At 46.8% G+C, this 24,213-nt stretch overlaps 3 protein-coding genes and 1 pseudogene across 7 annotated transcripts; 2 read left to right on the top strand and 2 right to left on the bottom strand.

Annotated features, from left to right (window-relative positions):
• Positions 1-156: 156 nt before the first annotated feature.
• On the top strand, positions 157-9,848 carry LOC111150145 (thioredoxin related transmembrane protein 2). Of its 5 annotated transcripts, none has more exons than XM_022507531.1 (8): positions 157-420; positions 6,860-6,920; positions 7,164-7,277; positions 7,543-7,619; positions 7,858-7,964; positions 8,146-8,211; positions 8,282-8,432; positions 8,986-9,848. In XM_022507531.1, exons 1-8 carry the CDS (start codon positions 232-234, stop codon positions 9,130-9,132), a joined length of 912 nt encoding a protein of 303 aa, XP_022363239.1. In that variant the 5' UTR covers positions 157-231; the 3' UTR covers positions 9,133-9,848. The 5 variants fall into 5 exon arrangements, with proteins under 5 accessions (XP_022363239.1, XP_022363241.1, XP_022363240.1 ...); XM_022507532.1 differs by having other exon boundaries at positions 165-420; positions 8,303-8,432; XM_022507535.1 differs by lacking the exon at positions 7,164-7,277 and adding an exon at positions 4,010-4,023 and having other exon boundaries at positions 232-433; positions 8,303-8,432.
• Positions 9,849-10,351: 503 nt separating this feature from the next.
• Positions 10,352-12,070, top strand: LOC111149826 (selenoprotein H). Its single transcript, XM_022507118.1, has 4 exons — positions 10,352-10,614; positions 10,701-10,846; positions 10,964-11,095; positions 11,843-12,070. Exons 1-3 carry the CDS (start codon positions 10,505-10,507, stop codon positions 11,062-11,064), a joined length of 357 nt encoding a protein of 118 aa, XP_022362826.1. The 5' UTR covers positions 10,352-10,504; the 3' UTR covers positions 11,065-11,095; positions 11,843-12,070.
• A 719-nt stretch (positions 12,071-12,789) lies between these two features.
• On the bottom strand, positions 12,790-20,666 carry LOC111150171 (BTB domain containing 18). The gene is made up of 2 exons (XM_022507570.1): positions 20,543-20,666; positions 12,790-14,795 (listed from the first exon to the last, which is right to left on the bottom strand). The coding sequence occupies exons 1-2, from the start codon at positions 20,664-20,666 to the stop codon at positions 12,790-12,792; spliced, it is 2,130 nt and encodes a 709-aa protein (XP_022363278.1).
• LOC111150172 lies at positions 16,092-16,301 on the bottom strand (annotated as a pseudogene).
• Positions 20,667-24,213: the final 3,547 nt, after the last annotated feature.

Below are 24,213 nucleotides of genomic sequence, written 5' to 3'. Positions count from 1 at the left end.
GATCGCCACGGTCGCGTATCCAATAAAATGACTTAACTAGAGAAAGCGACAGCTAGATCGACCAATAAGGTGTCAAATCCCCCTACGTTCCGCAATGTCCAATCAGAGATCTAGTTCCGGGAGCAGAGGCGGAGCATCCGAGACTAGAACCAATGGAAGTCTCAATGGTGGGAGAGGCGGGACCAGACCTACAGACGCCGAAGCTGGGCGGGCACCGCAAAGGCCGGGAAGATGGCGGTCCTGGCACCTTTAATTGCTCTGGTGTATTCGGTGCCACGACTTTCACGATGGCTGGCCCGACCTTACTATCTTCTGTCAGCCCTGCTTTCTGTTGCATTCCTACTCGTGAGGAAGCTACCCCCTCTCTGCAACAGTCTCCCTACGCAACGCGAAGACGGCAACCCGTGTGACTTTGACTGGGTGAGCGGACCCCGCGACCTTCACTGTCCCTGTTCCCCGAGGTTGCATGCGGAGCCCCGAGGTTCACCTTTTTAAGGATACCTGAGGTTCCGAGCCTGTAGCGGACTTACAGATAGTTAGAATGTAGGGCCTGGACCGTCATCGAGCCTAAACCCTTTCATGCTTAATTAAGATGGGAAAACCGCCGGTGAACTTGCACAACAGCCTGGCTCTTAGGATTCTTGAGTCCAGGGTTCTTTCCATCTCACCATCCATGCTGGTCAACAGCTGTACCCAAACTCGACACGTGTGTAGTGTTACAGGGCTACCCATCATGTAAAGCCTTCTGAGCCAGCGAGATAAAGGAGGGTAGTAGTACTCCTGTTTTATTAATGGAGAAGTTGATCTCGGCGTGCTTAGATGAGTTAGGTTAGGCGAGTTGCCAAACTTGTCACTCATGAGTCAACTAGTGAGTGAATACGACCTGAAACAACTCTTTGGCCATAGTACCTGCACACTCCATCAGCCGTCTCTTCAGTTAACATTTCCAGAGAGCATGCACTATCTGCTGGGCACTCTGCTGCATCCTGAGGATGCAGAAATGAACACGAGTGTTAGAGTTGTTGGAAAGAAATTGTAAAAAAAAAAAAAAAAAAAAAAAAAGGAAAGAAAGAAAGAAAAGAAAAAAAATTGTAAAGAAATCTCTCTCGAGACGCTTGCTGTACTTGAGTAAGAGCAGAGAAAAATGAGTTGAAGCTCTGTGCTCTCTGCTCTACAGCTGCAGCTGTGTTCTGGGTGGGGAGGGGCAACCTGAGTTTTTGTCTTTTTCCCAGCCCCCAAAGTGAATCTTGACCTTTACTAGGACCCAGTCCCTTATTTTTATTCTCCATCCCTTGTTAATGCTTTCATACTTCCTCTGCCCTTCCCCAGTGTTACTGATAAGTTAGTTCAATTGTAGCCACGTGACTTCAGAAGTTCCTATTTTTATAGTGGTCCCCCCTTATGTGGGGCAGCTGGGGCGGTGGGTATTCATTGCAAGACCCCCAGTGGTTACCTGAAACCCTGGATAGTACCAAACCTTATATATGTTTATATATATATGTGTGTTTATATATATATATATATATGTTATATATATATATTTTGTCATATATATATATATACACACACACACACATACAAACATATATACATATATATCTCTGATAAATCAATCTATAATTTAGATACAGTAAGAGATTAACAGCAATAAGTGATAGTAAATTAGAACAATTATAACAAAGTAACATAATGAAAATTATGTCATTGTGGTCTCTCTGTCTACCTCCCTTAAAATATCTTACTGTACTACACTCATCCTTCTGATGATGATATCAGATGATAAAGTGAGGTGACATGAGGTGAGGTGAATGACATAGACATTGTAACATAGCATTAGACTACTGTGAGAAAAATCTGATATAATAGACAAATGATTGATTTCTTTCTTTTTTTAATTTAATTTAATTAATTTATTTATTTGACAGAGAGAGAGAGACAGCAAGAGAGGGAACACAAGCAGTGGGAGAGGGAGAAGTAGGCTTCCTGCCAAGCAAGGAGCCCAGTGCAGGACTGGATCCCAGGATTCTGGGACCATGACCGGAGCCCAAGGCAGATGCTTAATGACCGAGCCACCCAGGCGCCCCAAATAATTGATTTCTTTAGATAAATTTGAGCTAATAAACATGGAAGAATTGATAAAATTTATTTTTTTAAGACTTTATTTATTAGAGAACACAAGCATGGGGAGCAGCAGGCAGAGGGAGAAGCAGGCTCCCCAGTGAGTAAGGAGCCTGATGTGGGACTTGATCCCAGCACTCTGGGTTCATGACCTGAGCCATAGGCAGACACTTAACCGACTGAACCACCCAGGAGTGTCAAGGATTGATAACATTTTAAAAGTTATTTAGCAGAGGTACTTGATTAGCTCAGTCAGTGGAGCATACAACCCTTGATCTCAGGGTCATGTGTTCAAGCCCCACATCATTGGGCATAGTGCTTACTAAAAACAAAAACAAGCAAACAAACAAAAAAAAAAAACCCAAACACCCAACCAACCAAATAAAAACAAAAGCATATGTCAACCCCTAATGAAATGATAAACCTAGGGAATGATCATCTGTGGATGCTGAAACCCTCAGATGAAAGGATCGGGTGTCCTCTGAAGGGAGGCAATAGGGAGTGTCTTAGCACCACCCATGATGTATTTCTGGCAAAAGATTTGGATTGCATTGTATTCAAGCCTCTAGATTTCATTGCCACTTTACAGGAAATATGGGTGATCGAAAACCATCATCAGAAGAACACATACCTTAAGTTAGCAAGCAGCCAAATCCAGAAAGTGGGAGAGTTAGGAGTACAAATGACTCAATGTCTTCAACAGATACGTAGATTGGATTTTGTAAAAATGAAGAATAGATATTCTCTCTCTCCTTTTTTTTTTTTAATATTTTATTTATTTATTTGACGGAGAGCACAAGCAGAGGGAGAAGTAGGCTCCCTGCTGAGCAAGGGAGCTTGATCCCAGGACCTTGGGACCATGACCTGAGCCGAAGGCAGATGCTTAACGACTGAGCCACCCAGGCGCCCCAAGAATAGATTTTTTTTTTAAACATTTTATTTATTTATTGACAGATCACAAGTAGGCAGAGAGTCAGGCAGAGAGAGAGAAGGGAGGAAGCAGGCTCCCCGCTGAGCAGAGAACCTGATGTGGGGCTTTATTCCAGGACCCTGAGATCATGACCTGAGCGGAAGGCAGAGGCTTTAACCCACTGAGCCACCCAGGCACCCCAAGAATAGATGTTCTTTAGAGATAAAGGAAGATCAAAGAAACACATAAGCCAAATGCATTGCATAGATCTGGCTTGCTTGTTCCTGATTTGTACAAACTGCACAAAGACAATTTGAAATTATGGGTATCATTTGAATAAGGACCAAGTATTAAATGACAGTAAGGAATTATTAATTGTGTTAAGTGTGAAATGGTATTTTGGTTTGTTAAAAAAAAAAAAAAAGCCCCAGGGTGCCTGGCTCTGGCTGGCTCAGTTGGAAGACCATGTAGTTCTTTATCTTGGGGTTGTGAGTTTGAGCCTCTCATTGGACGTAGAGATTACTAAAACAAATAAACTTAAAAAGGCTGGGGTTGGGGGGGACTTATTTTAAAAAAAAAGTCCTTAGGGCACCTGGGTGGCTTAGTTGGTTAAGTATCCAACTCCTGATTTTGCTCAGGTCAACCTGGGTGTGGAGTTTGCTTAAGATTATGTCTCTCCCTCTCTACCCTGCCCCCCCCTTTAAAAAAAAAGTCCATGGGGCACCTGCGTGGCTCAGTGGGTTAAGCCTCTGCCTGGGCTTAGGTCATGATCTCAGGGTCCTGGGATGGAGCCCTGCATTGGGCTTTCTGCTCAGCAGGGAGCCTGCTTCCCCCTCTCTGTCTGCCTGCCTCTCTGCCTACCTGTGATCTCTCTCTCTCTCTGTCAAATAAATAAATAAAATCTTAAAAAAAAAGTTTCTATTAAAAAAGAAAGTCCTTATGTGTAAGAGATACACACTGAAGTTTAGAATTTGCTTTAAGTTTCTCCAAAAAAAGTGGGTAGCATAGATGAAAGGGAACTGTTTTGCCAAATGTTACTGTTAAATCTGAGTAGAAGAGATTAAAGTATTGTAGGGGAGGAAAATTAATTTTTCCTCCACCTCTCCGAGGTCTTGGCTGAGACCCCTGTAATAAAAGATTAAAAACAAAAGACAAGTATCTTAACATGTATATCTCATATATGCACTGGAGATACCCAGGGAAAATGAATTAACTCAGAGGTGGATTAGAACTCTGGCTAATGGGGCACCTGGGTGGCTCAGTGGGTTAAAGCTTCTACTTTCGGCTCAGGTCACGGTCTCAGGGTCAGTGGGGAGCCTGCTTCCTCCTCTCTCTCTGCCTGCCTCTCTGACTACTTGTGATCTCTGTCTATCAAATAGATAATAAAATCTTAAAAAAAAAAAGAAAAGAAAAGAACTCGGCTTATAGCATATCCTCAACAAAGAGCAATACATTTTTGGAGAAATGACCGGACAAAGGAAAGAAGTTTTAGGCTTCCAAGAACGGCAGACTGCGGGAAGGTAAAATAAGGTAGATAAAGGCTCTTGTTTGTTTTGTTAGTTTCCTCTGGTGCTGTCTCCAGGCTGATAGGATCTAAACTTGTCTCCCTTGATTAACTTTTGTCCTTCCTGGTAAGGGTTGGAGGAATACTTTTAAAAACTTATGTCTTGGGGCGCCTGGGTGGCTCAGTGGGTTAAAGCCTCTGCCTTCAGCTCAGGTCATGATCCCAGGGTCCTGGGATTGAGCCCCACATCAGGCTCTCTGCTCAGCGGGGAGCCTGCTTCCCCCTCTCTCTCTCTGCCTGCCTCTCTACCTACTTGTGGTCTCTCTCTCTGTCAAATAAATAAATAAAATCTTTAAAAAAAAACAAAAACAAACAAAAAAACTTATGTCTTGCTTCGGGGCACCTGGGTGGCTCAGTCAGTTATTCTTGTGACTCTTGGTTTTGGCTCAGGGTTTTGAGATCCAGCCCAGTGTGGGGCTCTGAGCCCAGTGCACAGTCTGCTTGAGATTCTCTTCCTCTCCTTCCCCTTCTTACCATGCTTTTGAGCTTGCACACGCTTTCTCTCTCAAATAAATAAATAAAATCTAAAAAGAAAAAATTATGTCTTGCTTTTAGACAAATAGAGGGCAAGGAGCTTTTCTTGTATCTACTTCTTAATTGCTTTTAGGCTCAAAATTATTATGCAGAATAATCCAAAGTGGCATATTTGGGGGGGACACATTCTGCTACCTTCTAGTAGCCTATTTTTATGAATGTTTGAAATTTTCCATAATAAAAGGTTTAAAAACAAGGAACAAACATGCAGAACAACCAAAAGGGACTCTGCTTCATAGCGTTTGTCTGGAACCCAGGCTCCTTCTGCCTCCCCCTATGGCCGTAGGGTCATGCCATCATCAGCCAGCCAGCCGATGAGGACAGGAAACTGGAATGCGAGGACACACACCAGCTTGTTGGCTGGCGCAGACGTGGCACATGGCTTCCACTCACATTCCACGCAGGAATACTAGTCATACAGTGCTCCTTCCGCTCAAGTAGACTGAGAATCCGGCTGCAGTATGCGCAGGAGGAAACGGAAACTGAGTTTGGAGTATATGTAGCCAGTCTTTGCCATTGACCCACTGTCTTTAGGCACTTTTCCTTTCACTCCTATGTTTGGTCTCCTGCTTGACTACAGGTCCTTTTTTTTTTTTTTTCTTTTAAGTTCATCTTTCCACATTTGTTAAATGCCAGCTCTCAACCCAACTTCATTTGTGAAAATGTGCTGCTTTCTGCTCTGGAATATTTAGTAAGATCTGTTGTATTCCCTAGCCCCCACTTTATATATCTGTTGCTAAAGCCAGTTGATTACTTTTTGTTGGAAACTGATGCTAAAAACCCAGGACCTAAAGTCCCTGACTTCTAGCTGTAAATTGTGGTTGATTGGTTCTGTGTGAAATAGTGATCTGGGTTCCTGTACTGTAAACAGAAAGGTCTGGTAGGCCTCAGACCATCTAGACTGTAGTTGCCTTCCCTTCCCATGCTTTCTCCCACAGGGTCCTTGTTATGCATTACAGTCTTTACTCTTTGAAATTACCTTGTTTCTTTGAGGTGATTATTGCCTGTCTCACAGGCCTTAGAGTCTAGAAAGAGAAAGAACTAAAAGCCCAAGGTACTGAGAAGGGCCTTCTAAAGTTCTGAGAGGCCCCCTTCAGCTCTCAAAGCCTATTAAAGGTGCATGGATTAGGGGTGCCTGGGTGGCTCAGTGAGTTAAAGCCTCTGCCTTCAGCTCAGGTCATGATCTCAGGGTCCTGGGATCAAGCCCCGCATCAAGCTCTCTGCTCAGTCAGAGGCCTGCTTCCCTTCCTCTCTCTCTGCCTGCCTCTCTGCCTACTTGTGATCTCTGTCAAATAAATAAATAAAATCTTTAAAAAAAAAAAAAAAGGTGCATGGATTAAACAATGAATATTGGATGGGAAAAGTTTTATTTATTTTGTTTTATTTTGAGTTGGTAATACTGTCTTACAATATTATGTGGTTTTGGGCTTTATGCATTTCTTTCATACCCATTATCTCATTTACTCCTCACAGTAACATTTTGAGACAGATACTCTTCCACTGAGGAAACCAAAGCTCAGAGGTTAAGTGATCTGCCGAAGGGCACCAGCCAGTTTGTGGCAGGGTAGAACCGGACTGGTGGTGTTCCCACTACATGTTCGCCAACTCCAGTTATTCTTTGCTGGTACCATCTTCAATTTGGGTCTCTGTTGGTTTTTAGTCCGTATTTGGCTCCCTTCCCCACCCAAAGCATCTGTGTTTATGGCCTTCCCGTCACTTTGATTCTGTTCCAGAGAGAAGTGGAGATCCTAATGTTCCTCAGTGCCATTGTGATGATGAAGAACCGCAGATCCAGTAAGTTTAGCCTGCGCCTCAGTTTCTCCAGCTCAGGCCACATGTCCTCCGGAGCTGCTTTCATCCTTGTTAGGAGAGGGGCATTATCTGGTGACTGAATCCCTCACTCCATGCCAGGGCTGAATTTGATCTTGGACTTTTATCCTCTTCCCCCTCTCCCATTTCGAAGTACCACAGGAAGAGTGACAAACAGGATATAGGAGCATGCTGCCCAGCCTGACCTGTGACCTCTTTGTGTTTCAGTCACTGTGGAGCAACATATAGGCAACATCTTCATGTTTAGTAAAGTGGCCAATGCAATTCTTTTCTTCCGTCTGGATATTCGCATGGGCCTGCTTTACATCACACTCTGCATAGGTAAGGAGATCAGTTGTGGGAACCAAATTCCAACCCCAGATCGGTCTCTCCATACCCTTCTTCCATATCTTTTACCTGATTAATTATGTATGTGGCTCAGGTGATAAGAATCTACAGAAACTTTAAGAAGAAGGGAATGTGTCAGTGGTCTGCATATGTCCACAACGCATATTCTTTGGGGCCTAAAATCTTTGAGTCAGTTTGGAAGTAAATCTCCTGCTGTAGGCCTTATATGTTTCCTCTGACATCTGTTTTCCATGTTTAGTGTTCCTGATGACGTGTAAACCTCCTCTGTATATGGGCCCTGAGTACATCAAGTACTTCAGTGATAAAACCATTGATGTGAGTTCTCTTCCTCTCTCCTTGTTTCTTGTGTCCTTTGTGGGTGTTTTTGTAGTTGTGCTTTTTACTCACTAGGAGGAGTAACTGCTTCAGATTGGAAGTCAAGGGTACTGTGGTTTGTTTCAGGAGTGAGGGAGAGAGGGGAGGGAAAGCCAGGGTGAGGAATTAGATGCTCAAGTCTGAACCTTTCTGGAAGCCTTTGTGATTCAGCTCACTGGTTCTTTCCTGTGTGTGGCAGGAAGAACTAGAGCGGGACAAGAGGGTCACTTGGATTGTGGAATTCTTTGCCAATTGGTCTAATGACTGCCAGTCGTTTGCTCCTATCTATGCTGACCTCTCCCTCAAGTGAGTACTGTATGGGGAGGGATGACGGAAGCAGAGGTGCTGTGCTTTCCCTCTCATTGTTTTTGGCTTTGATTTCTTACATTGCAACCAAAGGCGTTTTCCTCCCTCCCTAAATATTTGTATTTCCACTTCCCTTGACCCACTCTCTTCTTTCCTTATGTAAATAATATATTTTTCTTAGGTACAACTGTACAGGACTAAATTTTGGGAAGGTGGACGTTGGACGCTATACTGATGTTAGTACACGGTATGTAAGGGCCTAGATAGAGGGCCTAGCAGTAAATCACTTGCAGTGATGTGGACAGATCCATTTATAGAGCCCTTTCTGGGTCCTGTAGGTACAAAGTGAGCACGTCGCCCCTCACCAAGCAGCTCCCTACCCTGATCCTATTCCAAGGTGGCAAGGAGGTCATGCGGCGGCCACAGATTGACAAGAAAGGACGAGCTGTTTCTTGGACCTTCTCTGAGGTATCTGAAAGAGTGAGCGAGTGGTTTGGAGAAGGGTGTAGAACAGTGGTCCGCTTTGGAGTCCAACCTGGGTTTGATTCCTGGCTCTGCTGCTTGGCCCACTAGTTTTGAGGGTGTGGACTAGTTACGGGTTTTCATTCATGAATTCACTCAGCAAATTTGTTGTGCTTCTACCATGTGTCAGAACTCCTAGCACAGGGGAACAGTTATTAGTTAAGATTCGGTCTCAAGAGCCCTTGTCAGTATAGTCTGTAGACCTGAGGTTACTTATCAGAAAATTGAAGAGAGTAACACTTGGATCACAGGGTTGTTTTGTAGAGGATATTAAATAATGTAGCTGTAATTCTTGGCACAGGGATGATCGCATAATGGGTACTTAACTGTACAGGGTTGACTCTTCCAGGTACCCAAAAAAGGAGAGTTAGAATAGATTTCTGTCCTTTTCTTCCTTTTTTCCTAGACTGTCTATGTCTAAGTGTCTCAATACTTCTTACTTCCTAGTAAGGACTGTCCCACCAGAACCCTGATGTGCGTATGTACCTCTTTTGTGCAGGAGAACGTGATCCGAGAATTCAACTTGAATGAATTGTATCAACGGGCGAAGAAGCTATCAAAGGGTGGAGATAATACCCCTGAGGAGCGGCCTGTGGCCTCAAACCCCATGGAAGTACCAGATGGGGAAAGCAAGAAGGACAAATAGAATCCCTGCCTTGTCAGTGCTTCCTCACCTCTGAGGCCCAGCCCCTCCTGTAACCACAAGCCTTGTGTGAGGCCTGGGCCTTTTATTTATGTTTTCTCCTTTGGCTATCCCTGAGTGGGGCAGGGTGCTGCTTCTGATTTTAAAGAGGCTTCCAGGGAATTGACAGGCACCCTCCAGGATGGCCTCCACTGCTGTGACCAACTTTCACTGGAAGAAGGGAGAAATCTGCCATGGATGAGGAAATGCTTTCCCTCCAGGCTTGGGTCAGTTATCAGTTCTTGTCCATCACTCACATGTCTCCAACATGCTGTGTGTTCATCCCTCCTCTTAGTGGACCTACACAGTCTGCTTAGATTATATTCAACCCAGCAGAAGATGCCTGTGTATGGAGTCTGCGCTAGGACTTTTCCCTCAAGGACCCTTGCTTCTCTAGGCAGTTCTGGCTTGGTCTGTGGCCTTCATTAAAAAGTATAAGGCTAATTTTGTCACTGGTCCCAAAGAGGCACCTTTAACCACTGAGGGTACTCATCGAAGATAATATTGCATAATCCCCTTATTTTTTGGAGTTTGGGAGGAAGAGATATAGGTTTGAGACATTCCTTTGTGTGGTGGGGCCTCCCAGAGAAAGCCCTTGGGCAGGAATGGGGTTTCACTTACTCCCTACTCCCAACGCCCAGTTGATGGTTTTCCATAATAAAGAAACTGGGATTTCCTTTTGTTTGTGCCTTTGTGTGTTCCTCGCCTATTAGAAAAGCCTGGCCATTGCAGAGGAAGCGCCTATCTCCTCCTCAACTTCAAAGGCCAAACTGATGAGTTTCTCCAACTGCCCGGCAATGGTCCCCAGGATCAGGGAGTTTAGTTACCTGAATCCCAGAGTACTGACCTCACCGAGTTAGGCTATGGGTTTGGTTTGGGATTGGGTCCCGGTTTCCAGGGAGCGGGGGTGGGGTTTGTATGTCGTGGTCCAAGCTATTTAGCCCGATGGAGGCTTGCAGAAACGCCTGTATGAAGCCAGGGTTGTTTTAGAGCTGCCTAGTCCGCGCCCCTCCGCAAGCGCGGGTGGTTCGGTCTGGGGCTTCTTGTAGCTCCCCTCCGCCACGGGCAGAGTGGTTATGCCCTAGGGAGCGCCCCCCCCGCCCCTCCGCGAGCAGAGTGGTTCTGTCCAGAGAGGGCCGCCCCCCCCGTCCGAGTGGTTGTGCCCAGGGAGCCCGCCCCCAGACCACGTGTGCGCCGGGCCACGCTCTGCGCAGCTAGGGAGATGCTTTGTCCCGGCGGCGGGCTTCCGGACCTGTGACTTGGATCTCGGAGCGGTGTTGGCCGGACCCGTATTCACGCCCAGGACGGCTCGGCTCCCGGCAGGGCTCCGGGCGCCATGGCTTCTCGTGGGAGAAAGCGGAAGGCCGAGGTGGCGGTGGTCGCGGCGGCGGCGAAACAGGAGAGGCCGGCGAAGGCAGCGGAGGCGACCGTCGTGATCGAGCATTGGTGAGGGGCCTGGAGAGGCCCGGGGAGGCGGACTAGGGCGTCGCAGGCCAAGGCCCCAGGCTCTGACCTTCCCCCTCTCTCTCTAGCACGAGCTGACGCGTCTACGGGCGCAACGCCGCGGCCCTGAGCCAGGCGCTGCGCCTGGAGACCCCGGAGCTTCCGGTGGAGGTGAACCCTGCCAAGCCCCGGAGGGGCAGCTTCGAGGTGACGCTGCTGCGCCCAGACGGCAGCAGTGAGTGGGGGCCCGGGAGCAGGCGGGAGGCGCTGGTCTCAGACCGTGGGTACCTCGGCATTTGGGGGACGTGCTGGTGCATTCCAAAGTGACTTGGCTTTATTGGTCTTTTCCCAGGTGTGGAGCTCTGGACTGGGATTAAGAAGGGGCCCCCACGCAAACTGAAGTTCCCGGAGCCTCAAGAGGTGGTGAAGGAGCTGAAGAAGCACCTTTCATAGGGTGTTTTGGATAGAAGTCCTCAACGCTGAGGTTTGAAGGGGGCTTGGGTGGATTTGGGGTTTTTGTGAAGCAGCCCTCATTTCACACACGATCTATAACTTCTTTTCTTGCTCAGAATTTCCCCTTTGCTCCTGGGTAGGAAAACTAGAACTCGGCAGTAAAATTATTTCCTGTTGGTGTGCCATTTGCTAATTGGTTGCATGTTTTTGAGCTAAGTTAAAGGGTGCTGATGGTAATGTGAATGACTGTAGAAATGCAATTTGCGCCCTTTGAAGATGTGGATTATTGCCCTGGGTTGGGGTACGGGCCCTTTTTGTTTCCGTTAGATGTATTTTGCACACCTGATGGCAGTTGTTTTGTTTCTTAAAGCTGGTGGTGTAAATTCCCACTGGTTTCCTCGTTTGGGAGTTAAAGTTATTGACACTTGTTTTTGCTATTTTACCCCTTTGTACTGGCCAGAATTTTTGTGTAACCTCATGTGTGCTTATCCCTACCCTACCTTTCTGTGTTTTTTGTTTCGTTTCTAGTATGTTTTCTATTAATCCCATGTGAAAACTGCAGTAGTATCCCTCATGGCCCCAAGGATTTGACTGGTCTTTATCTCTAGTCCTTGGACATGTTGTCAGGCACTTGATATGCTGAGTAAAATGGGGGAGGATGCAATTCTTGAATTCTCCTTGGTTTGTGGGTTCTGGGGTGGGTGGTACAGCTTCCTCAGGCTTTTGGATTGCCTGGACCCTTTCTCTAACCTTTTTTTTCCCCTTGTCATGTTTACAGCTTCCTGTCTCTGGTGATGTTGGAGCATTTATGATGGAACATGGCCAAACTTTAGTCATGTACCTGAAGTCGTGGTTTCTTCCCCTCCAGAAAGGATGGTTCACTTGTGAGGCAATCTGCTAGTAAGGCATTGAACAGTTGTTGGATTTGGTTCAATAAAAGTTGAAATAAAGTGTTTGAATAATAAAGTAAAACTTAATCTTACGATTAAAAAATGGACAAAACCAGCTATTTGTGGGATTGGCTCCCTTTGTATTTTTTTCATATTCTGAGGTCACAAATTAACCTGGAGCTCCTAGGTTCTCTGGTAGATCATGTGAAATACTTGCAAAAACTGTGGGGGGAAAAAAAGCAAATAATTTATTTTTTTAAAAAAGCATCTATCTTTTTCAACTCACTTCTTGGAAGTGATGATGGAAGTTATGTCTTTTTGGCCCCTGCAAAGGTCTGGCTAGACCTCCCATACTGGACTAAATAAGCCACACATGTTAGGTATGGGAAAATGTCCTATTAGTCGTACCCACTTGTTACACCCCAGCACTGTTTCACACCTTCTAAAATACATTATGTTTTGTAGAGGGTATTCTTTCTCATTTATTATTGAATTAGCAGTGACTAGATGCCTCATAACTTAGGAGACGTGGTGCTGGTTGTTACTTATGATCCAGTAGAGTTGGGGACCACACAGTTTATAGTTTCACTTGTTTATCACTAACTGGAAAATAGATTACAATGAAATAAGATGGTTCAAGTTCATAATTTTGTACCTATGGTACTATTTTTGCCTGGCTCCCAAAGCCTGGGGAGGAGAAGAGGGGACCTTAAGAGAGCTAAGAGTACACCTGCCTCTTGTGCTAAGAGGACAGGGCCTATGCTAGCCTCTGTCAATAGACCTTTCGCTAGCCAACATTTCCCACCCTCCCATTGCCCCTAACCTACTTCTTGTTCTACGTTAGTATGTCCACTTCTGTGTCTGACTCTGAGGAAGGGTCGGGCCACACAGAGGGAATACCAGTGGGCACCAGCCTCCCCTCTGATGTCCAGTCCACCACATCAATCTCTTCCTCTTCGGAGCTGGCAGGAAGCGGGTCCAACAACTCAGAGTTGTCAGGTACCTCCTTGCTCGCCTCTGGAGCAGAATACAACACCTCATCCATACTTAGGGACACTTCTGGCCCAGTGTCCATCCAGTTTGAACAGGGAGGTGAGAGGTCCTCATAGGACCTTTGGGGGTCAAGAGAGTCAATATGAAGCTTATCTCTCCGACCATCCAATGGTTGGGAACTGGTAATTTCCAGATCTGGAGTCCAGGAACCTACTGAAAGTACCTCCCCTTCACTCACCTCAGAGGGTATGACAAGGGGGCTAAGGGACTCAATTGGCTCTTTGTTCTCACCAACAGGTTCCTTTTCCAGTCCTGTGAGCTCCCTGGGCCAGAGTTCCAAGTCTGGCAAACACCATTCTTCCCCTTCAATCCAGTTCTTTCCTGTTTCTGTCAGGTGATAGCTAGGGGTCCTGCAGCCCTCTGCTCCAGGACTTTGCAGAGACCCTATGGGGGGCTCAATGTCTGAGCCACACAGCATGAAGTCCAGGATCTCCTCCAGCTCGCTGGTGGCAGCAGCAGTCGTGATGCGGTACTCCTCGGCTTCGCAGGGCTGCCCCAGCAGGGCTGTGTCAAATGCATAAGGCTCTCTGCAGTCTATATCCAACCCAGGTTCCTTCCCTATCAGTTCTGGACTGGACCCGAACTCAGACTTCACCACTGGGTGGTCTGGGGAGCGGCTAGCAGAAAGCAGAATGTCTTGGAGTCTAGAGCACAAGGGGGAATCCTGACATAGTTCTACCTGAGCAGATGACAGTCCCTGCTCTTTATGTGAGGATGGCTGAGTACTTGCAGTCCCTTCTGAGTGTTGAGCTTCTGGGATCTGAGGGCTGTCTTGAGAGTTTTTGAGGGGAGGCTCTTGTACCACCTCCCAGCATGTTCCATTGACAATCTTCCGAAGTTTCACTCTTCCAACTTGCCCCTCTTCTACAGAGTCTGGGTTCGGTGCCCTGACTTCAGGGCTCCGCTTCTTGCTCCCACCTGTCTTCCCAAGGCCAGATGGGCTTGGGATGCTCTGTAGAGGACTAGCTCTCCCTGGTTTCTCCTTGTCTTCTGGTACTTTATTTATACTCTTCTGCCGCCAAAGGCGCCGGCCAGGGGCTGTGGGTACTGAGGTGGGTCTGCTTACCATGCTAGAAGGCTTGGATGTACAGATACTAGGAGACGGCTTTGAGCGACTCAGTCTGATCTTTCTGGGCAATAGCCGCTCATCCACAGAAGGGTACATACTGGGTGGAGAAAGTGCTGTAGGAACAATGGCAGGGTCACTCTTGTTCTCTCTTGGTCCCTGACTGTGGCTTGATGGTGAAGAGCTTTTTTCTTGTGGAGTTGGGCAAGCTCTGACCTTCTTCTTGAGCAGGCTGCCAGACAAGTTCTCTGCATTCTGTCGGTTGCTTTTCTCTAGGGGCCCCTCCTCCTTCCCTGAAGACTTCAATCTCACTGGCCCAAGAGGGCAAGGAGTCTGGGTCACAGGCAGTGGAGTCCGAGGGCGGCGGCTGGATGCCACCACCCTGGCAGAGATTGGTGCAGCCGCTGGAGGCTGTAAGCACTCCCTGTTCAGTCTTCGGCCCTGGGGAGCCTTCACCAACTTCCCACCCTCTAGCTGAAGGGATTCTAGCTCAGATACACGGAGCTGACGGGCAGCAGAAAGCACATCCTGCGCTTCTTCTCGAGATACTTCCATCTCTGAGGTATATAAGAAGTCCACCAGCTTCCTGAGTGTCCTGATCTTCAAGCCCCCCAGCTCCAGCACCACCTTCCGACCCTGAGCTGGCCTCTCCCGCTCCAGGCGCTCTGTGAAGAAGGGGCTGCAGGCTGACAAGATGCAGCAATGAGCTGGGACTGCCTCACCTGGAAGGAAATCCAAACACTTTATCTTAAGCAAACTGGCATGTTCATGGGCTGAGCAGTCTTTACTACCCAAATGTGCTGCTCTTTCTCTCAGTTTTCCTCCATGGAAGTTCAAATAGGAGAAATCTGTTCCTTCTGTCCGCCTGGAACCTTCTGTCACTACCTAACTAACACATTTTATCTTTCAAAATCTAGTTTAGGGGCTGCTGGGTGGCTTGGTTGACTGTCTGCCTTGGACTTCGGTCATGATCTCAGAGTTCTGGGATTGTGAGGCTCCCTGCTCAGTGGGGAATCTGCTTCCTCTCCTTTTGCACGCCCCCCACCCCCGACCAACCACTACTCCCGCTCTCTCTCTCTAAATAAAATCTTAAAAACAAAACCCTGAAAATCTAATTTGGTCATTACTTCTTCAGAAAGCCTTTCCCCATCCCACGTCAAGTCTAGGTTAGGTGCTCCTGGGCACGGGGAGGTACTCTAGCTGTCAGAGCACTTAGATATCCATATTTTAAGTGTCCACCTCCTTCACTGAAGTGAAGCTCTATGACTGAGACTATCTGCTCACAGAGGTATAACCCGCTGCTTGACAAAAAGGAGGAGTTCAGATTTTTTTTAGACTCACAGGAGAGTTTTAAAAATTTTACAGAAGCTGTTTGTAATAGAATGTGAGCTCTGGATGTAGACAATCAGGGTTCAATTCTCTCCTGACCCTCTTAGGCACTACCCACCAGGCAGTGGTCTGTCCTCAGCCACCTTCCTTATGGGGCCTTCCCTGGCAATCTCAGTCTCTCTCATGGCTTCAATTTCCAAAGGCTCACTGCTGACTCCCAGGTCCTACTTCTGCCCAAATACCTTTTTCCTGAGCCACTAAACATGCCATAGCCTGTATCAACCTTTCTAGAAAATGAACTCCGTTCCCTAACCCCAGAACCTCCCATTTCTTATATCCAGCTGCCCAAGCCTGGAAACTACAGTCATCTTTGATTGTTCTCCTTTAGCCACTGTATCTAATCAAACAGTGATTTTTATCTATTTATTTATTTTTAAAGATTTTATTTATTTGACAGAGAGAGAGATCACAAGCAGGCAGAGCAGCAGGCAGAGAGAGAGGGGAAAGTAATCTCCCCACCGAGCAGAGAGCCTGATGCGGGGCTTGATCCCAGGACCCTGAGATCATGACCTGAGCTGAAGGCAGAGACTTAACCCACTGAGCCACCTAGGTACCCCTTATCTATTTATTTTTAAAGATTTTTTTCTAATTTTTAAAACTTTAATATAGTTCAAATCAGTGGGCCAGGTTCACTTCAGCTCCTTCACTGCCAAACCCAGGGGGAGGGACTGCTTCAGTTTTCTCTGCCTTCTTGTCTATGATGACCAAGGTGTAAAGGTACCTTCTGCACCGAACTTTAAACTTCACATTATCCTTACTTTTCTTGATCTTGATGGATTTGGCATCCCTCACCTGGCTGTGAGCAAAAAGTCCTTGATTTCCTTGATTTTGCAAGGCATGGCTACGAAGAGACTGGGGAGTGCGCAGCCAGCACAGCAAGTGGCAAGGAGGATGGAAAAGCTAAAAATTTTTAGGTAACCTCTACACCCAACATGGGGCTCAAATTCAAAACCCTGAGATCAACAGCCACAGGCTCCACTGACTGAACCAGCCAGGTGCCCCTCAAACATTAATCTTAAAAAAAAAAAAAAAAAAAAAAAAAGATACTATTTCTTGAATCCTTATTGCATGCCTTATAATATACTAAGTCAGGGTTTTACCAGTATTCATTCATTTGCTCTTCACTGCAATCCTGTGAAGTAGCTGCTATTACAGATGAGTAAACCGTGGCATAGCTAAGTAACATACCCACCACAATTACACGGTTAGCAAGTCACAGGAAGAGGATTTGAACCCAGGGAGTTTTGTTATGAGCCTAAGCCCTTAACTACTCCAAGTTTTGTAAATTCTTTTTGTTTATAAACCATACATTTTTCTCTATTCTCAATGTCTAGTTTTAGGCCACCATTCCCTCTCTGGATTCCAAAATGACCTCCTATCTGGGCTTAACAACAATCCAATAATTCTCATGCAGCCTAAGTGCTATTTTTAATGTAGGCATCTGATCATGACCTTCCTCTTAATACCTTTAAATGCATTTCCTGGGGCCCCTGGGTGGCTCAGTCAGTTGAGTGTCTGACTCATTCTGGGTCATGATCTCGGAGTAATGGGATTGAGCCCTGCGGCAGGCTCCACACTCAGCAGGGAGTCTGCTTGAGATTCCCCCCTCTCCTCTGCCTCTCCCCGCTTGCACACACTCTCTTTCTAAAATAAATCTTTTTTTTTAAAGATTTTATTTATTTATTTGACAGAGAGAGATCACAAGCAGGCAGAGAGGCAGGCAGAGAGAGAGGAGGAAGCAGGCTCCCTGCCGAGCAGAGAGCCAGATGCGGGGCTCCATCCCAGGACCACGAGATCATGACCCGAGCAGAAGGCAGAGGCTTAACCCACTGAGTGACCTAGGCGCCCTAAAATAAATAAATCCTAAACAAAATAAATACATTTCCCAATGTTCTGAGGATAAGACCTACTTCTTTGCACACTTCAGAATTCACACGTTGCTGCTAATTTCTCTCCCCGTATCTCTCATCAATACACTTCCGGAGTCTGCCCTCTAGCCATAGTGAAGCACTCACAGATCCCTGGTTGCATCTACGTCTCTGTACATGTTGTTCTCTCTGCCTGGGCAAATCTTTCCCCACTTCCTTCTACTCCTGTTTGTCCTCCAGATCTCCACTAAAAGGTTATTTTTTCCAAGAAAATCACCCTAACCCGTGTCCCCCAAGCTCCTCATGTCTGGGAAGGTGCCCCTCTCTTGTGCTCCTGTCTCAGCCTTTGCTTACTCCAGGGTTATTTATTATATTGCAGTTACTTGGATCCACTGTTATCTCAGGTTTCTCTCCCCTTTACGTGATTTCCGTATAAGAAGGGATTTTATCTTCATACGGTATATATGCCTATGCTTGTACACTGTTCTAACATACAACAGGCAATTGCTTTTTTTTTTTTTTAAGATTTTATTTATTTATTTGACAGAGAGAGATCACAAGTAGACAGAGAGGCAGGCAGAGAGAGGGAGGGAAGCAGGCTCCCCGCTGAGCAGAGAGCCCAACGTGGGACTCGATCCCAGGACCCCGAGATCATGACCCGAGCTGAAGGCAGCGGCCCAAACCACTGAGCCACCCAGGCGCCCTGCTTTTTTTAAAAATTTTGAATTAAGGAATGAATCCCAACTCTGTACTTACTAAGAGAATGAACAGGTAAGACGATTAACTCCCTAAGCCTCAATTCATTCATCTGTAGAACTGGAACTATATCACATTATCTCACAAGACTGTTGTAAGAATCAAATGAGACACTAGACGATATTGTAATGTACTCTGCAAAGTACAGAGTGCTACACGATGTTGGTTGTCATAATCCCTTTTATAAATGAAGAAACTGAGCTCCAGAGAGATGAAGTGAGACTTGGGCATTTGTCACTTAATTTCTAAGTAACAAAGCTAAGATTCTGACTCCTAGTCTTGGGCTTTTTATAGGATACCAGGCTCAGGGCGCCTGGGTGGCTCAGTTGGTTAGGGGTCTGACTCTTGATCTCAGCTCAGGTCTTAATCTTAGGGTCATGAGTTCAAGCCCCCCACTGGGCTCCACGCTGGGCATGGAGCCTACTTAAAAAACCAACAAAAATACATGATCGGGGCGCCTGGGTGCCTCAGTTGGTTAAAGCCTCTGCCTTCAGCTCAGGTCATGATCCCAGGGTCCTGGGATTGAGCCCCGCATCGGGCTCTCTGCTCAGCAGGGAGCCTGCTTCCCCCTCTCTCTCTGCCTGCCTCTCTGCCTACTTGTGATCTATCAAACAAATAAGTAAAATCTTAAAAAAAAAAAATACATGATACCAGGCTCTACTTCCTACTGACTGAACATTCCATGTATAAAGGAAAGGGGTGGAAATAAACTATATATTTTTAAGTCTAACAACAAACAACAAAAGCCTTTAATTTGAAGATGAGAAAAATTAAGCAAAAGCTTGGCAAGAAAATGAGAATATATGCAACAGTATTGTCTAACATTTATATTGTGCTTAGTACATTAAAAGCATTGTTCTAGGGGCGCCTGGCTGGCTCAGTGGGTTAAGCCTTTGCCTTCGGCTCAGGTCATGATTCCAGGGTCCTGGGATCGAGCCCCACATCGGGCTCTCTGCTCAGCGGGGAGCCTGCTTCCCTCTCTCTCTCTGCCTGCCTCTCTGCCTACTTGTGATCTCTCTCTCTCTCTGTTAAATAAATAAATAAAATCAAAATTATTAAAAAAAAAATTGTTCTAAGTCCTGTGTGTATGTTAGCTCCATCTTCACAATCACCCTGTTACATTTTAATTATCCACCTTTCACAGAATTTCTACACTTAATAAACTTTACATTACTTCATTACTTTCTTTCTTTTTTTTTTTTTTTTTTAAAGATTTTATTTACTGGGGCGCCCGGGTGACTCAGTGGGTTAAACCTCTGCCTTCAGCTCAGGTCATGATCTCGGGGTCCTGGGATTGAGCCCCACATCAGGCTCTCTGCTCAGCAGGGAGCCTGCTTCCCCCTCTCTCTCTGCCTGCGTCTCTGCCTACTTGTGCTCTCTCTCTCTGTCAAATAAATAAATAAAATCTTTAAAAAATTTTAAAAATAATGATTTTATTTATTCACCTGAGAAAGAACCTAGGGGTGAGGGAGGGAGAAAGGGAGAAACAGACTCCCTGCTGAGCAGGGAAGAGTGGGACACAGGGCTCAATACCAGGACTCAGAGATCATGACCTGAGCCAAAGGCAGATGCTTACCCAACTGAGCCACCCAGGTGCCCCTCTACTTACATTTTTTTTTTTAAGATTTTATCTATTTATTTGACAGATCACAAGTAGGCAGAGAGGCAGGCAGAGAGAGAGGGGGGGAAGCAGGCTCCCCGCTGAGCATAGAGCCCGATGCGGGGCCCGATCCCAGGACCCTGGGATCACGACCTGAGCCGAAGGCAGAGGCTTAACCCACTGAGCCACCCAGGCACCCTCTACTTACATTTTTTAAGAGAAAAAAAGCACAGTCTCATTTTCACTCTCAGAAACAGTAACTGTCCTAGAAACAAACAGCTCTTTACCAAATAACTTATAGTGCTCAAGGGTGATGGCACATTTTCTTGGTTTTGTGCTCTATTCCCTGGCCCTGAACTCATTTTATCATTCTATAGTGAGTATTCTTTTTTTTTTTTAAAAAGGTTGTATTTATTTATTTGAGAGAGAGACAGTGAGAGAGAGCATGAGAGGTGAGAAGGTCAGAGAGAGAAGCAGACTCCCCATGGAGCTGGGAGCCCGATGTGGGACTCGATCCCAGGACTGCAGGATCCTGACCTGAGCCAAAGACAGCTGCTTAACCAACTGAGCCACCCAGGCGCCCTATAGTGAGTATTCTATAGTGACTTTTCATTTTTTTTTAAAGATTTTATTTATTTGTCAGAGAGAGAGGGAGAGAGAGCGAGCACAGGCAGACAGAATGGCAGGCAGAGGCAGAGGGAGAAGCAGGCTCTCCGCCGAGCAAGGAGCCCGATGTGGGACTCGATCCCAGGATGCTGGGATCATGACCTGAGCCGAAGGCAGCTGCTCAACCAACTGAGCCACCCAGGCGTCCCTCTATAGTGACTTTTTAATTGAGTCCGCACTAGTGTCTTACCTTCTGCCTGCAGAAGGACATCACAGAACACACCAGTCTGTTGCTGGTGATGAAGCTGCAGAAAAGCTAACCGGAGAAACCGGGGATTCCTGTATAGGATTTTGGAACTGGCAGGAGAGCACATGTTGGTCTCTTAACAAACTTTCTAGGTTTTCACAGATCAGATTCCTGTAGATGAGAAAGTGTATTTCAGAAGAATGCCTGTACCTAATTTGTTTTTCATTTTTGAAATGGTAGGAAAATCTTAAAAGTGGGAGATAATAGCCACGGGCTGAGTTACCATAAGCCCAGAAATTGTGCCAAGGGTCTCTTAAGAATATCATAGTGGTTACATGTGGGAGCTTAGAAGCAAGGGTAGATTTGAATCTCAGCTCTGTTATTTATTAGCTTAGCTGTATAATCTCAAGCAAATGACCTAACTTTTCTGAGTCTCACTTTTCTCATCTAGGAAGTGATAATGATAACAGTACTTACCCGGTGGAGCTGTTTTAAAGATTAAATGAGTCAATGCGGGTAAAATTGCTTAGCACCGCGAGTGTCTGACACATAACAACTATCACTTCTAAAATGGTAGCTATTGTTGTCCTCAAACCTTCTTCATTCACATTACCACTGAGACTCAACGCCTAGGGTGCTGAAAACTCGTATTCTTCCTGAGCAACACACTTCTGAGTTCCATAGGTATAAACCTCAATTTAACACTTCTAAAGAAACAACATTGAATAGACAATTCTCTAGGAAGTTGTACACACCTTCTTTTCTTTGAGCTCGCTCTATCACGCTAACCAGCAGAGGGTGCACAGTAAAGAAAAGCAGGTGCTGAACTTGGTGGGAAAAATCTCTCACAGAAATAAGGACACTGCCACCCTTGCTTCAGACGTTCTTGACCAAAGCGAGCCTAATACGGCCTGGGAATTGGCAAAGATTCTAGCCTTTAGGTTTGTCAGTCTGGTTAATCGACGGGCTAACAACGGAGAAGGCGTAATTAAGCATTCTACCCTTCCTGATACAAGCTGGATATCCTGAATTCAGGCTTACTCCATTTCCAGCTTTTTTGCACTGAAACCCCCACACTCACTGCACAGGAAGGAACAGCTGGTGTTCCTTCCTTGGTATGCAGTTTTCTGTCAGGTGGCACCGAGGATCTGAACAGTTCCCGTCAAACTATTAGGAAAGAAAAGAGTGGAAGGGTTAATTAAGAAGGGGTAGGCTCAATTTCCATTTCAGCCAGAGAAGTGGGGGCGGAGGGTGGCTGCTCTTGCAAGGTCCCAAACAGAGGCTCTGGGTAGGCTTCCCAACCCACCAGCACCCGGCCTTGCTCCCAGACCCAACCTGGAAGAGCTCTGCAGTCGGAGTTGCGCTCGCCGACGTCTTTGTGCTTGGGTCCTCTGGCCAGCCTGCCTTGCTTCCTCCCAAAGTCCAGCCTTGCGCGGGAAGGTTTAACAAAGCAGCTCAGGTGGGCCAGTGACCTGAGGGTTCCTCTCCCTGTCCAGAACGGAGGAATCGGGGTTGGCGGAGAAAGCTGGGCTTCAGGGAAGGCCCTGCAATGCTGGGCGTCCCGCACGCTCTGGCCGCCCTGGCCCAACTCCTTTGAAGAGAGAACTCTCCGCGCGAAGATTTCTGGGAATGGAGCGTGGGGTTCCCCGAGGCCCGAATTCAGGGCTCACCGTCACCACCACGCCCAGCCGCACGGGCTTTGCAGCCACCCCCTGTTGCCTTCGTACCGCTGCGGGCCCCCCCACCCTCCTGCACCGGGGCGTGGTGACAGCGAGGGCCTGAGGCCACGCGGCCAGCGCCACACACCTCGCGCCGCCGTCCTTGCGCAGGGCGCGTTGTGGGCCCGACGTCCTTCCTCCTCCCCTAGCCCTCGGTCTGACGTCTGCCTGAATACGTCATCCCCATTGGCCGAAGGCTCCTCGGATGACCAATCACAGGGAGAGGAGCACTTTGGGCGGGAGGCTAAGTCTCGAGGGACTTGAGGGCTGAGCCAAGGTAAGATGGTCGGGCGGCGAGAGGTAGGTGGGAAGAGCCTGCTCTGGAGGGATCCTTATAGAGGCCGTCTTCTCCCTCAGCTCGATGAAATCTCAGTGACAAGAGAGTCAGGATGCCCCAGTAGGGCAGGCTCCAAGGCGGTTCCAGGACACTTCTGTCTTCCCCCTGAAGAGGCTGTGGATAAACGGCCCTGGCCCTGTGAGATGGCACCAGGCTTCGCGGAGGAAAAAGCCGGTGGAGGGCTCTCCTCGCACCTTGATCGGCTCTCTCTGCTCTCTTAGTGCAGGGATTTCCAGGAATGAGGTCTTTAGGCTGGAGTGCCTGAATTCAGGCTTTTCACAGATTCCACTCCGCGCGAAATCTCGGAGAACCGGTGCGACCAAGGGGGTTGCTGAACCTCCCGTGTGGAGTGGCCTCCGGTGTCCTTCCAGGGGTGACTTAGTGCATTTCCTGACTGAAAACAGTTGTGTTCAGGGGTGAAATTAAAAAAAAAATTTTTTTTTAAATGATTTCCGGTGCCTGGGTGGCTCAGCTGGTTCAGCGAATGCCTTCGGCTCAGGTCATGATCTTGGAGTCCTGGGATCATCGAGTCCCACATTGGGCTCCCTGCTCAGTAGAGCGTCTGCTTCTCCCGCTGACCTCTCTCTTTTCTTTCCTTTTTTTTTTTTAAAGATTTTTTTTTTTTTTTATTTTTTTTAGTGACAAGAGGTCACAAATAGGTAAAAAGGGGGGGGGGGGGGGGGGGGGGGGGGGGAAGCAGGCTCCCCGCTGAGCAGAAAGCCCGATGCGGGGCTCCATCCCAGAACCTTAGGATCATGACCTGAGCCGAAGGCAGAGGCTTTAACCCACTGAGCCACGCAGGCCCCCCTGACCTCTCTCTTTTCATGCTCTCTCTCTCTCTTACTCTCTCTCTCAAATAAATTTTAAAAAATTCAATGATTTCAAGATTCAACATTTAGAGAGAACGCTCATTATAAATCTGAACAGCGGTTCTTACCCGTGTGTGTGTTAGGTCCTGGGGCCTGCTATCATTTAGATGCTCTGCGAAGTCCAGCTCTAGAAGAAGATGGCTGAATCCAAAGCCACTGGTGACAGAGTGTGGTGAAAACCAGAGCAGGGTTCACTGAGGCCAGCTGGAGGCAGATCGCGGAGATGCCCTGCAAAGGAACAGACAAGAGTGTGGAGAGGTGAGTAGTACCGTGCGCTCAAACACGTTTCTATTGATACCTAACACCTTTTCAAAAAGGAGTTGAGTATGTCAATTATACCATAATTATCAATTATATATAATTAAATATTTTTAAGGGATTTGGGAAAGTTGATTGAAATATGGGGGGTGGGGTGCATTTCCAAGTCAGGTAATATTTTCCTAGTTTGAGGCCTGCTCTCAAGGTGGAAAAAAGTTCAAGGAACAGAACATATTTTTGGTTGCAGTTATATTTTGAAGAGGAAGCAACTGGTGAAAGGATATAAAACTTAGCAGAAGGAGGACACACGCAAGCAAGTAAGCAAAAAAAAAAAAAAAAAAAAAAAAGACAAGGCAGAACAGTGTTTGTTTATGACATCTTGCTGTGGAATCAAGACTTGAGGGCCATCTGGGTGGCTCAGTGGGTTAAAGCCTCTGCCTTCGGCTTGGGTCAGGATCCCAGGGTTCTGGGATCGAGCCCCGTGTCGGGCTC

The sequence above is a fragment of the Enhydra lutris genome, unplaced genomic scaffold (assembly GCF_002288905.1).
Source record: "Enhydra lutris kenyoni isolate GAN:26980312 unplaced genomic scaffold, ASM228890v2 scaffoldscaffold22, whole genome shotgun sequence".
NCBI lineage: Eukaryota > Metazoa > Chordata > Mammalia > Carnivora > Mustelidae > Enhydra > Enhydra lutris.
Note: the sequence above shows the minus strand (reverse complement) of the source record. Positions and strands in the feature narration are given on the sequence as shown.

Excerpts from the sequence above, each read along its gene's own strand:
- LOC111150145 (XM_022507531.1), top strand. The coding sequence starts at position 232 with ATGGCGGTCCTGGCACCTTTAATTGCTCTGGTGTATTCGGTGCCACGA. Across the intron at positions 6,921-7,163 it reads GATGAAGAACCGCAGATCCA|TCACTGTGGAGCAACATATA; the intron begins GTAAGTTTAGCC and ends TTTGTGTTTCAG. Across the intron at positions 8,212-8,281 it reads TATACTGATGTTAGTACACG|AGCCCTTTCTGGGTCCTGTA; the intron begins GTATGTAAGGGC and ends ATCCATTTATAG.
- LOC111150171 (XM_022507570.1), bottom strand. The coding sequence starts at position 20,666 with ATGTGCTCTCCTGCCAGTTCCAAAATCCTATACAGGAATCCCCGGTTT. Across the intron at positions 14,796-20,542 it reads TGTCCTTCTGCAGGCAGAAG|GTGAGGCAGTCCCAGCTCAT; the intron begins GTAAGACACTAG and ends ATTTCCTTCCAG.